Raw genomic sequence first — 14451 nt, 5'->3', positions numbered from 1 at the left:
CATTTCATGAAAGTAGTGCCTGTGGTCAAAAGCCTGTGAAGTACAGAAGTACTCTTGATATTAAATCAAATTCTTATATACCAACTAATTATTAGTTATATTTCAGTTTATTTCTGACCTTGGGCCTTAGGCTTCCACCAGTTTTTACAGGATTTGTTTGCTTAAATATTAAAATTTAGTTTTGAAATTTCACATCCATTTGATCAGTGTGACTGGTTGACGCATGTGCGGAGGCATCCTTTGGTGTGAAAGTCTAGGGGTAGCCAAGCAGGCTGGACAGGGGAGGAACAGTCCATTGGAGACAGTCTGTGGGTGGGGCTGGGCACTGACTGGTCAATGAAGAAGAGCCTGTGCATAATGGAGGTCAAAATGGGTCTGAAAGCTATGGAATCAGTTGAAGCAGGAAATGCAAACAAAGCAAGCAGAATATCAAGTAACTCATAACTGCAGCACCAAGTATGGGGGAAAGGTTTCTAATTACAGTGCTGAACTAATTTTCTTCTCTTGCGTGATTCCAGCTGAGTTGAAAGCCTTGCCTCTTTCCAGGTGTTCTGTAGCTAGAGCAGATGGTGGGCCTTCAAGTACATTTTGAACTAAGTAAAGGCTGGGGCATGGAAATAGAATCACAGAGACCTGTTGTATACAACAGTCTGAGGAAATAGGTCTGAAGCTTCTTCAGTCTGAAAGAAATGAAAAGCAAGTATTAGAAAGCCAAAGCATTCTTTCAATATGTGTGCAGCATTTAAATTTATAAATCCAGCTCCTGACTTTTAAAAGTTGACTTATGCATGTACTACAATTTCAGTCAAAATCATTCTGGGATTTTAGGGGGAACTTGAAAGAATGATCTAATGGAAAAATAAACATGAGAGCTTTCCAAGGAACTTCCCAAATAGAAGAGCGATGAGTAATAATGATGAAAAAGTATAAACACAGATCTATGGAAAAATAGTTGAGTCTAGAAGTAGATTCAGCAATATATAAGCAATATAATAAAACATATTTTCTCCAAAAGAGGAAGGATTACAGTGGTGTTGGGGAGCTGAGTAGCAGTTTTTTAAAAAGTATATCAATATCTTTTACTATATACCAGTATAAAATTGAAATAAATTAGTGAACTTAATGAATTGATGAAATTAATGAAAAATCATGTTCTAGAAAAACTAAAATAAAATAAAATAGAATATATGATATAACTGTGAAAATATATCTTTTTGGGGTTTAAAGGCATAGAAAAACAAAGACAAAGATAAATTTGAGAAATATTTAAAATGTATGTTCAGTAACAGTTTTTAATAGAATAGTAGCAGAGTCGGAAAATAGATCTGTACCAATATGACTGATGAAGAATATCTGTAAAGTACAGTCATCCCTTGGTATCTACAGGAGATTGGTTCTAGGACCCCTGCAGATACCAAAATCTGTGGATGCTCAAAGTGGCATAGTCTTTGCATTTAACCTACCCATATCTTCTGATATAGTTTAAATCATCTCTAGATTACTTACAATACCTAATACAATGTTGTAAATAAAATGTAAATACTATGTAAACAGTTGCCAGCACTCAGCAAATTCAAGTTTTACTTTTTGGAACTTTCTGGAATTTTTCTTTTAAATATGTTCAGTTGCAGTTGGTTGACTTGACAGATGGGGAACCCAAGGATATGGAGGGCTGTCTGTATAAAGTGCTTGTTTGTTTTTATCCCTCAAACATTGAGACTTTTATAGATGAACGGACGAAACAGATAATTCACACAAAGGGCAATATGATTAGTAAAGTGTACATGGAAAAACATTTATCATAATTCACTGTCAAAGGTTGTGCTCAAATTTATAGCACATAGATATCATTTTATAATTTTAAAGGTAATCTCCCCCCATCACAAAAGAGAACATCTCATGTTGGCAAAATTTGTACATTTTTATTTTTAAAAGAAACCAGGAACTTGTTCACTGCTGGTGAAGAAATTGTCACAGTTCCTCATGGAGGAGGGGAGACAAATCAGAGGAAAAGTACAACAATTGCTAAAATCCTCTGGCCAGTAGTCCCATTCCTAGGACTCTATCCCAAGGAAATATGTGTGCACACCATGATCAAACCCTGTTGTTTCTCACAATAGCAAATAATTGGAAATAACCTCATTGTTTATCAAAAGGGAACTGGTGTATTAGTGATGCCACATCATCATGGCAGGATCTCATCAAGTCATTACAATGAAAAATATGAAGACTAAATGCTTGGGCAATACATGTAAGGTGTAATGTAAACGGAACAGAAACTATAATATGATTTTAAAGATTATAAATGCGTGTGAAAGCTAATAGGTAATAATGAAAGTAATTCCATTAAAATGATAGTTTACAGGATATTTTAAAATAATTAAGATAGTGTTTAATGTAATACTGCCTTTCCTGTAAATAAATAGGAAAAGAAATCTAATTCCTCTCTGTGAAGCCAGTTATAAGCATCATGGAATTAGAGGTCTGACATGGAGTTTGAGGTCTCCGAGGTGAGTAGGTAGTAGGGAATGAGACAGATCCACTATTTGGCTTTTTTTTTTTTTTTTTTTACAATCCCAGTCATGCAGTTCAGCTCTAAAGACTCCTTCACTAACAGGAAAAGCAGGAAGGGCAGGTTTCACAAGCCCATTAGCCCAGCCGTTTCACTGGCCACCTTGCTGAAATTTATTTGAACTTTACTTTCTACAACTTTTATGTGTATGTGTTAAGGGTGAAGGGAGAGGAGGGTAGTAGAAATAATTTTTACAAGTAATTTGATGCAAATAATTTATCATGTAAAATAATTAGATACCCAAAGAACAACTTACATAGATTATCTGAATCTCAAACTTAATGATAAGAAAAAATTAGATGTAAATGTTCTACTCTCCAGAAAATATTAGTCAGAGAGTTTGAATTTTACTTCTGTACTTCAGAGAGGAAGAATATAAGTTGAAGCAGTACCGTAAATGGCACATCTGGATCCATAGGTATAGTAAAGGTGGAGGATTACCTATGAGTGGGTACTGGAGTGTGACACTGACGTTAAAAGGAAATGTGTAGCCATTGCTATGACAAAGAGAAAATAAACAGTATTATACTAGTTGTCACTTGGAAAATTAATATGTAGGACAAAGCTTAAGGATCCAAGCCCATTTTCAGATTGTATTTGTAGTTTGTCCTCTATTCTGAAGGACTCCTTATATGTCAGTGACTTGGTGGGGTATTAGTCACTCTGGGCTGCCATAACAAAATACCATGGACTGAGCAGCTTAAACAGCAGAGGTTTATTTCTGAGTCTGGAGGCTGTGAATTCCAAGGTCAAACTGCTAACAATTCATTTCTGGTAAGGGCGCTCTTCCTGGCTTGCAGGCAACCACTTTCTTGCTGTATCCTCATGTGGCAGAGAGAGAGGGAGAGAGAGGAAGCTGTCTGATGCCTCTTATTAGGGCACCAGTCTCATCATGAAGGCTCCACTCTCATGACCTCATCTAGACCTGATTTCCTCCCAGAGGCCCCATCTGCAAATACCATTACCCGGCGGGTTAGGGCTTTAACGTATCAGTTTCAGGAGGACACAATTCAGTCTATAGCATATGGTAAGTAATCTCGCCAGCAGGGACTCTATCTTATACTTTTTAAACCTCCAAGCAGAGAGCTCATTCTAGCTGCACATGTGCTGCCAAGGAGATGAGAATCAGTACTGGTTAATTAAAGGTAATAGCTTGTTAATCTTTTGCTCATAGTGATACGAAATTTAATCACACTTTCATAGTAATCTATGGACTTTATTTCAAAGACAGCCTTCTGTTAGAAGGCTAAGCAACAAAAGCAGTTCCGTTCATGCATGGAATTATTTTCTCTTCCTTTTCTGTGGTATTTTATATATGCTGAATTTTCTAGGATACAATAAATTTGTGTAATTCCACTAGTTTATCTTAGGTAAATTATATTAAATCTATGTTCTTTGTAGGTAAAAGGTGAATGTTTATGTACTCTGTACACCAAACATGGGATAGGCTTCAGGACGGGAGACAGAGGGAGAAATAGTACTTCCTGAGCTTGGCCAGCACACTTTGTAAGCAGCCTGTGCCAGAATATGGGTTAGTTCTGTCACTTCCGTCAGAATTATTGGTGCCTTAATCCCCTACTTTAGATGGTCAGATAGAGTGGAGCACAAAATGCTGGGAACTTTTACTTTTTTCATCTTTCAAGAGGAAGGAAAGAGAAAGTTAAGAAATCCCTTGGTTTTGACCTTTGCTGAGACTCTCTCATTAACCTATATCTAATGATTTTTTTTTAATGGAGGTGCTGGGGATTGAACCCAGGACATCGTACATGCTAAGCATGCATTCTACCACTGAGTTATGTCCTCCCCACCCACTAAGGATATTTTAAAATGCTATTTTTTTTTCCAGCATACTGTAGTAGTGGCATTGTCCTATACTGGAAAAGTATATCAGTAAAATTAAAAATAACTGGAATTAGAATCTTAAGTGTTTGCGTTTTTGTGACTTTGCTTTTGTTTTTGTTTTTTAATTTCACTCAGGTCTCTTTTGAAGTTCTAGGCAGAATTAAATTAGAAAGCAAATCTGAGTGGTAAGATTCCTTTCATAGTAAGACTGATGATTTTACGTAAATGATAAAATACAGTTCCAGTTCTTTTTTTTTCTCTTTAAGCCAGGACAAAGATAAAAAGTTTTCATAATGATAAAGCTTTTGTTTCCATTCACTGTGTTTCCTTCAGTTGAGAGGTAATAAAGAAAGATTTTTATGCTTACGTTTGTATAAAATAATTCCATCTGCTGCTTTCTTGGTTTCTTCTCTTTCCTTTTTTTTAATAGAAGCATAGTTTATTTGCTCTTTGAAGGAAGCTGGATTTAAAAACATACACTAAATCAGAAAATACCTGTGGTGCTGTTATCCTTCAGTGTCCCCTTCACCCAGCAGACATAATTTTATGCCAATGTGTGCCATTTATAGCAATTTCCAGCAGGCATTATTTATATTAATCTGTATCAGTGTCTGTGTAGAATATTTGAAGTACAATAATTTTCAGAACATTAAATCTCTATTCAGAGAAGTAATCAGATTTCCTCATATTTATTCAGTAATTACTATAGCTATGACAACATAATATGACATTTATTTAAAGTTTTTTTTTGTTTTGCTAACTTTGACTTTTAATATGGAGTTTTATTAAACCATAAAGCAAAATTTTTTGTTGTTGTTGAAGATAAAAATTTGTGGGACAATTCACATGAGAAAGGTTTTTTTTTTTCTTTTTCATTATCTGACTCAACATACTGGTAAATAAGCACATAACCTTTGCTTTTCCTTTAGTTAATGCTTTCTTAGAAGAATGTTAGAAAGAAATTTGATATAATTATTATAAATCAGCAAAAAATATTAACTATTAGGGTAATTAAAAAACTACTTCCCTATATGCTTCTATCAGGGGCTTCCAGAAAAGTCTCAGAAGAATTTGCTTTTTTTACAACCCATTTAATTAACTTTAGAAAAATCCCAGGTGTACACTTACTACAAATATACTTAGAAAAGATGATGACTCTAATGTGTACAGGCGTGTTTTCACCAGTGGCAAGACCAAAGTGTTGTGTTTTTCAGGTAAAATTTGGGTATAATTTATTAATTTCAGCAGAAGTTTAAACATATAAACAGGATAATTTTGTCACAAACTTTGCCAAATATCTCTTAAAATCATTCCTTATTTTGGTTGCTTCATAAACCTGTTTTATAGCAAAATGGTCACTGCTTTTCACTAGGTCAATATATTCCCTGACCTGGGCTTGTTTAGGGAAGAGCTTTCTTTAAATAACACTTGCTTCCCAGGGATGTGTCTATGGGAAAAGACTTATCTGCGACAACCATATGGGTTTCCCAGCAAATAAGTGCCATGGAACAAGTAGATGGATCCCTGCGGTGTTCTCTGCAGGCTCAAGTATATTGAAGAAGCTTAACACATACTCACTGAAACAAAACAAAACAAAACAAAACAAAGCAAAGCAAAGCAAAACCAAAAGCAGCTTGACCTTAAAGAGAAGCAAATAACTAATCACGATCTGTATTTTGTTTTTGTTTTGGGTGTATCTCTTAAGTTAACTAGCACTTGGGGGGCACACTGCCTGATACTCAGTTAAGTCTGTTAAGTCTTAGAGTAACCCTGTGAGGTAGAGCTGTTATTCCATTCATACTGATATGGAACTGAGGCTCAAGGAGGAGGTCTTTGCCAAGATTGCATAGCTGGTTAGCAATGAAAATAGGAATTTGAGGGCTTTTTGATTCAAGTCTGCTATGGTACAGTTTCTTCCTCATCGTGTTCACTCTTCCTTTGGTGATCTACCCAGTGCAGACTGCATGTGTAGAACAGAACGGAAGGGATTCTGCTGCAAATCCGTGTTTTCATTTCTGTGTGTCTCAGCCCAGCCAAGGTCGTTAGGATCTCTTCCACAGTGTAATCCAAGTCACCCTTATCTCTCCCCTGGAACACAGCGGTAGCCTTCTGATTATGTGCTCTTCCCTTTCATAGCGGCCAGGGATCTTTTGTAGATGTAGTTTGGATCATGTCATCCTTCTGCTTAAAAGCCTTTAGTGATTTTCCATTGTACTTAGAATAAAATCCAAAGTACTAATTTTGGTCCATAAGACCCAGCATATTCTGGCTCCTGCTTATCTTTCCCTCACGTGCTTAGTGTCTGGTGATCACACATAGTTCCTGGAATGCCTCAAGCTCTTCCTTGCCTCAAGACCTTTGTACTTCTCTGCATGTTCTTTTGTCTGCAGTTCTTTCTACCTTTAGCTGATCCTTCAGGTTTCTGCCCAGATGTCATTTCCTGAAGAGATACCTTCTCCAACCTCCCAACCTAAGCCCTCTTCTTTTATTTATATTCTTTCTCCGGTATTTATAATTCATTCAGTAATAGCTAGCATTTAGGGAGCCCTTCCAATGTGCCAGCCCCTGAGTACTGCCTTTAACCCTGTTTATAGATGAGGAAGTAAGATACTTTCCCAGATTACTGTCGTGAACCAAGGTTTAAACCCAGGCTTCCTCCCCAAGACTGTCAGCTCTGGGAGGGCAGGAACCATGTCTGTGTATTATTTTCCCAGTGCCCAGCATATAGTAGGCCCTCAACAAATACCTATTGAACAAACTTGTGGCAATAACTTGTTTTTTTTAATACCAGTTTACTGAAATATAATTCACATACAGTAAAATCTACCCTTTTAAAGTATGCAATTCAGTGGTTTTTAGTATACCTAGAGTTGTGCAACGATCATCACTATTTAATTTTAGATCGTTTGCATCACCCCCAAAAGAAACTCTACCCATTAGTGGTGACTTCTCATTTCTCTCTCCCCTTATCCCCTGAAACCACTAGCCTACTTTGTTTCTCTATGTATTTTCTTATTCTGGAAGTTTCATATAAATAGAATCATACTGCATTATGGTCTTTTGTGACTGGCTTCTTTCATTTTACTCAGTGTTTTCAAGGTTCATCCATGTGGTGACATGTATCAATGCTCCATTTCTTTCTATTGCTGAATATTATTATTTTTATGGATATACCACAGTTTATTTATCCATTCATTATTTGATAGGGATTTGGGTTGTTTATAGTTTTTGACTTTTTGAATAATACTGCTGCTATGGACATTTCTGTACAAGTTTTTGCAAGGGCATATCTTTTCAGTTCTCATGGGTATGTGCCTAAGGAGTGGAACTGCTCAGTCTTGTGGTAACTCTATGTTTAACATTTTGAAGATTGCCAAACTGTTTTCCAGAGTGGCACGATGACTAAGACCTGACAGAGAAAACCAGAGCTGGACAGTAGTTAAAAGACTTCATTCAGGACTATTGCAATAGGGAGAAAGAGACCTCAGTACAGAACTTGGCTCAGTTCTGATCATAACAAGGGAAAGTGGAGATTTATAGCCCAGGAACAAGTGGAGAGTAGCGGGGGTGTTGGTGGATAGAAAATTACTAAGAGGATAGGGCAGTTCTTTGCTAAACTGACGTAACAGGATTCTTGCTGAAGACTGGCCAGAGAGATCAGCTATCACTTGGGGGCCAGTGGAGGATGAGGAATTTGATCAGATATTTAGGGTGATAAGATATCAAGGGCGGGGGGATTCTAGCTAAACCTACTTAATAGAATTCTTGCCAAAGTTTGGCGATACAAAGGCAGACATGCCCGTCTAAAAGTTGAGACCTAGTTGGGAAGAAGATTCAGAGGAGCCTGAGTGAAGTTTGGTTAAAGAGAGACTCTGTCAGACCAGTGACAGGTAATTAGGTATTAATTTTCCAGTGCTTTTCTTCAACTGTATTAGCCAGGAGGCTATCTAATAAATTCTTTTAAATTCCCTTACACAGTGACACTTCACTCAGCATCCAACAATTATTTACTGACATGGTTTTGGCTGTGCTGGGATACAGTGTAAGGAGTGTTTTCTTCAAGCTGGTAAAGCTGCTTTATCTTCTACTTCATGCCTACAAATTAGTATTTTTTGTCTTGTTTTCAGACGTATATGGAAACATTTAGTAGGTATGACAGTTCAGGCCTCTTTGGAAATCTCATTTACACGCTAAAGTGGGAAAGACAACATTGTGTATTATTGCGGGGTTTACAGTTTTAGACATTGGTCCCATTTAAGTAAATTACTGTTCTCATTATAAATACACATTTTAAGCATAATGAATATCTTTTTCTTTCTTTTCCTTTTTTACTGTTCTTTCCTTTTATAAAAAGCATTTTCTTTCTCTGCCTCAGGGTGGGTAGTGGCTCCGATCTAGTACTTAATTGTTTTTATTACTCTTATTATTTTATCCTACTTGTTGAAACATTGTTAGAGGACGTTGTTTATAAATTGACCATCCACTGCTAAGAATGACTTTTTCTCACAAACTGTTTCATCCTATGTTTTCTCTACTTTACCACCACCCATCTACAATATGTCATGTATCTTCAATTAATGCAAATTTAAATTTATTTTGAGAATTTGGCCATGCTTGTGAAAATAATTGGCCGTCTCGGGAGCTGGGAATCAAGAGTTGTTGCTCACTCACTTGGAAGAATGAAGTCCTCCTCTAAGTGACTAAAGCAGAACTTCCCAATCTCCACCAAGGTTAACTGCAGCCTCTTCTGTGCAGTTAGTAACTAGCATGTGTCAGCTCCCATCGTACCGATTAGAATTGCTTGTGTTACATTGATATTCACGGCACATGCCTCTCACCTTACGTGGCACTCATTCTCTGTGTCTTTGACTAACGTACCAGTTTGCATTTCATTTTGGTGAGGGGAACCATGATTTTAGAGGATGTGAAGCAAAGAGCAGCTGGGGGAAGAATGAATACCCAGCGCCCAGTGCCAGGATTAACATACTGATGCAGACATTCTGAGAAGGGATCTTTTGAGACAGGTTAAAAAGAAACGCCAAGTGGAACTGAAGCCGGCCTTGCCCTGGCACGTGATGCTAGTCAAGGAGATGCTTGGCTTCATTCTGCTTTATTTCGCTCTCGGGTTGCCAGCTGCTTCAAGCCAGCTGCTTAGGCCCAGCTAAAATAAAGGCAAGAAAATTATCACTTTGGATTTTATATTTGAAAACCTGCCAGTAATTTCTAAAGCTTAGAATGTTGGCAGTAGCCTATGGATGAAAGCTAAAAACTTAAGAGATCTTAAAGGAAAATGGCTTATCCTTCCTGCCTTAGCAGAATTTTTTTTTAAAAAAGGTTGTACTTTCTCTCTTTGGATAATTTTCAGAAGAAAGGAGAACAACATTTTCCATTTTCACTCTTGTAATGTGATTTGATATAACTGAATTTTAGTAAGTTCATTTCAAAAATGAATGAGCATGCAGTATAACTATTTTAAGTTTTCTGGATTTAGAATCTGCAGAGAGAGGAAGTAGCTGCTGGAATTTAAATGCCATCCCACAATGGACCTTCTGAATATGAGTTTGACATGTAATTCAACTCTTCTCTTCTGCGACCAACTCCCCCTTTTCATCCTAAACTTGATGTCTAGCAATAGACGCTATCACTCCTTTCTGCATTCTTTTAGTTAACTATTATTACTGGAAGACTATCTTAGCTTGTTCCTTCTCTGGAGCCTGAGGATGCTCACTGAGAGACACAAGTATTAAAGCGCATCCGTGTTGACATGAACTGTCCAGGTGCAGTTTGGTTCATTGGTTACCAGGCTGCTCCTCCTGAGCTGTGTCCCAGGTCCTGCTGTGGATTTTAGGCTCTTCCCCTCTGTGCAGTGCTTCTCCTGCTTCCCTGCCACACACCCTAGAGACACGTGGGAGAGGATGCTCTAGGCAGTGGGGCCACAGGCTAGTGTAGCTTACTGCTGCAACAGGTCCCCTTGCAGCCCTTTTAAATTAGGTTAATTTTGCATCCACCCTTGCAGTATATCCATGGTTATTTTAATTATCAAAGTATTTAATTATCATGTAATCATCAAGTACAACTGATGCTCCAAGGGAGGTATGGAGTGTTTAAATTGGGGCTTCCTGATGTTATGTACACCCCAATGTGGAATATTGAGGACTTAGTGTGGCTTTAAGGAGAATTCTTTCACCTAAAAGTCCTTTATTTGGAATAGATCTGGTAGATACTAGGTGTTTTCAGAGCAGATGATGGTAGAATTTGGATAATTATTAGCTTATTCTAGCTTTCTACTCTTTGTGTTGTGAAAGGAGGTCAGGCTGAAAGTCCAGCAATCTGAGTTCTAGATCTGGCGCACTATGAACTTGTGACATTGTACAAATTCCTCGAATTCCTTAACATCTTCAGGCTTATTTTCTCATCTTTAAGATGAGGGGGTGAACTATAAGAGATAAAGCAACCTTTTTCCAACGTGTGTTTTGTGAATTATTACTTGCTAAAGGTATTCTAAGGGTGGTTGCCAGGGGCTGGGAGGAGGGGGAAATGGGCAGTTGTGGTTTAATGGGTATAGAGTTTCAGTTTTGCAAAATGAAAATTCCGGAGACTGGTTGCACAACAATGTGATTATAGTAACACTACTGAACTGTATGCTTAAAAGTGGTTAAGATGATAATACATTTCTGTTATGTATATTTTGCCACAATTGAAAAAAAAAAGATATTCTCAGGGCTCCACCCTTAAATACACATAAATTATTTATTATAGTCCCCTTCTGGAGAGTCACAGTGTATTCAGCATATAGAAGCTTCTGAGACATCCTGCACCAAAAACAATCTACTTAACTTTAACTCAGTATTTCTCAAATTGCCATTTCTTTGATTAAACTAACATCTCTTAGTTCCCTATGGAACTTACATTTAGAAGCCCCATGTGGGAAGAGGTGATATGAGGTCTTTTCAGCTTAAACATATTATCATTCTTCAGAGGGACCATATGGTAACATGGCCTATGCAAAAATAAGGCCTAGATGACAAGGATTAATTCAGGGCTCCCCAACCTTTTCTGCGTCATGGCACACACAGAAGGTAATAGTATTTGAATGGCACACGGAGGTAAACAGATGGGGTGGCCCCCAGCTATGAGCTCAGTAATCCAGTCAGCACACCAGTTGGGTAAAGATATGGTAATAAGATCTTTAAAAAGTTATCATGAGCAAACTTCATGAAACATCTTGCTCTTCAGATGTCATGTTGAGCCTGTGAAAGAGGAATTAGAGGCAGAACACACTACACTCTATGTTCTATTTGCTTTTCCTCGGCAACTGTTTTCCACTCAAGTGGTAAACCAGAAATCTCCTGAAAGTCTGTATGGCTGTGATTGTTTCTGATCATTAGACCTAACTGGAAATCTCCAGTGGTTGTGAAAGTGGGAGGGAGAGTTTTCCAACAGGGCAGTACTCTTCCACAGTTTATTCAGTATGCTTCAGTGATTAATTCAACAGCCTCTTATTTTTAAGGTGAGAGCAAATGTACCAATGTCATAAGCAGAATCGTTCTTACTTAAGGGGAGACTTTTTCTAACCTCACATTTCCTAAAAGAATGATTATTTAAGGCAGTGATATGGACTGGATATGGGAGGGGAAAGCATATTCATATTGGTACATTCTTAAAAGAAATATGGTATAGATGAGTGAGTGAAAGCAGCACTCTTCACGCTTAAGGCCACTGAAGTCCTTGGCCCTCACTCTGCACCCTGTCATTCTGTATTAGTGTATCTTCTAAATGGCTGGTGTAAAGAGGCTAGACTGAAGGCTAAAACAAGGGAATTGATTAGATTTGAAGGTGACCTACATCACTGTTCAGTTGGTATTTCTGTTTGGCTCACCTAGAAACGAAGATTGGTCATGATCTACTGTGTGATAGGTGTTTTGATTTCGGAAATGCCAGGTCCTCTCAGATTATTTTTTGCACTGATTGCCATTTTTCCTTTAAAATAACATTATTACCTTTATTCACTATTATTTTCTCTAAGAATCCTGTCAGAGAAAGTTCAAGTTTTAAAACTAAACATAAAATTGCATCCTTGCTTAGTAGCCAGGATCCACTGAGAAATCCCATTGACAACCTCTGCTGGGCTTTTGAGGCAGAAGTTTAATTACCACCTATTGATTGAGTTTGATTTGTGACTTCTTGGCATCTGGCCAGGCAGAGCTAATTCATTCTAGCAGACTAGGCAGGTGGGTAGGAGCCAGAACTGGGAAGGAGATGTAGCCACTGCAATTGGCCCAACTTCAGGTGTGGATGAAGGAAATGCAGTGTGTCAGATCCAGACCAGAGACTAGACAGGTGCTTAGGCAGTAAAGGCACGTGGAGGCCATTGCAAAAAGGATTTGAGACAAAGTAAAGCAGGGCATGGTAACTCAAAATCTCAGGCTTACAATTCTCTGAAGCCCAGGCGAGCTGTGCTGAAACCCACCAGGGAGCATTGAAGCTAAACCTCATCTTTGAAACACAGACTGAAAAGGGGTGGGATATTAATCAGCTTACTGGAATGAGACCTAGGGAGAAAAAGCAAAAGAAACAGTAATAAAAACTGGGATACTGACAGGCATATGCAGAATAGATAAACAAGATTATACTGTATAGCACAGGGAAATATATACAAGATCTTGTGGTAGCTCATAGCGAAAAAAAATGTGACAATGAATATATATATGTTCATGTATAACTGAAAAATTGTACTCTACACTGGAATTTGACACAACATTGTAAAATGACTATAACTCAATAAAAAATGTTAAAAAATAAACTGGGAGAAATCAAAAGACTATTTACCCATAGCCCTGAGCCTCCACACAATCTAATGCTGTTGCAACATTTTAAATGAATGAGGTAGGTCTAGATGTTCTGAAATAGAAAGCTGTCCATGATATATTAAATGAAAACACAAATTCTAATATATTATGTAACATTTTTTGGTGGGGGGAATATATAGTTCCAGTGAAAAGAACCTTATGGCAGAGTAAGTTAGAACTCTAATCAGATGAATGGTGCAGACACCTTAGGCATATTTTATGGGGACAGGTAAGTTGTTTGCCTTTTGTTTTCACTCTTCTGGAAATGTCCATGATTATTGAATAAAACTGCCTAAAGCAGCCAAGTGTCACTGGTCCTCCTGAATAGAGGCAGCATATTGTGGAGGGAGGGCAGTGTGTGACTGATTAGGGGCACAAAATCTAGATCCAGATTCCCTGGGTTTCAGTACTGCTTGTACCACTGACTACTCATATGACTTAAGTCCCTTAACTCTCTGTGCCTGTTTCCCCATCTGTAAAATGGGGACAGTACTAGTACTTCATAGGGTTGTTATAAGGATTAAATGGGCTAATATTTGTAAAATGTGTAGAATGGTGTCTGGCCCATAATAAGCTCTATGCAAATGTCTATTCAGCAGATAAACAAAATAGATACTTTCTCAGCTTTCAAGAATCAGTCAGGTGCTAACCTCAGATTTTTATTTCCAAATCACATAGATGTCTTTCTCTTAGGACATTAAATTTTTTAAATAGTGTTGTTTCTAAGCACTATGGAAAAGATACAGTTAAAATTCTTGTCAGCAGATTATTGGAATGGAATTTTGACCTTAATCCTCTTGAAATTAAGAGAAAAAAAAATCACACTAGTTACTTTAAACTGGCTGTATTCATGCAGATTTTGTAAGTAGATATAGTTACATGATTTCTTGCATACAGTTAGTCTAGTATCTAGTTTAGACGGCTGGAAAACTGCCACACCCAAACCATTTCTGGGCTCCTGCTACACGTACACCATGAGCTAGTCTGACAGGAGATAGCGCACTTCACACGTTGTGAATGGCCAGGCCTGATTGTTAACATGGAAAAGAAAAGTCATTCGATACACTGAGACTTCAAATAATGAAGCAGAGTAAGGGGCTTTTGTTTTAATAAGGCTTTGAGAGATTAAACCTCCTAAACCTTTGCAATGCCATCCGGTAAAGTTAAGGAAACCAACACTAGATACTA

At 37.7% G+C, this 14451-nt stretch overlaps 1 protein-coding gene across 10 annotated transcripts in view; it reads left to right on the top strand.

Annotated features, from left to right (window-relative positions):
• The window catches only part of ST7 (suppression of tumorigenicity 7), a 294367-nt gene that overhangs the window by 80945 nt on the left and 198971 nt on the right, over positions 1 to 14451 (top strand). The window contains exon 1 of one of the 10 annotated variants that reach the window (XM_074367173.1): positions 3467 to 3599. The exons of the other annotated variants lie outside the window; for them this stretch is intronic. Within the exon in view, the coding sequence (XP_074223274.1) occupies positions 3482 to 3599 (118 nt within the window). The 5' untranslated portion in view covers positions 3467 to 3481. Of the gene's footprint in view, positions 1 to 3466; positions 3600 to 14451 lie in introns of those variants that run through there. 10 annotated transcript variants of the gene reach the window in all.

The sequence above is a fragment of the Camelus bactrianus genome, chromosome 7, assembly GCF_048773025.1.
Source record: "Camelus bactrianus isolate YW-2024 breed Bactrian camel chromosome 7, ASM4877302v1, whole genome shotgun sequence".
Classification (NCBI taxonomy): Eukaryota; Metazoa; Chordata; class Mammalia; order Artiodactyla; family Camelidae; genus Camelus; species Camelus bactrianus.
The sequence above is the reverse complement of the archived record's forward strand: the minus strand, read 5'-3'. Positions and strand labels throughout refer to the sequence as shown.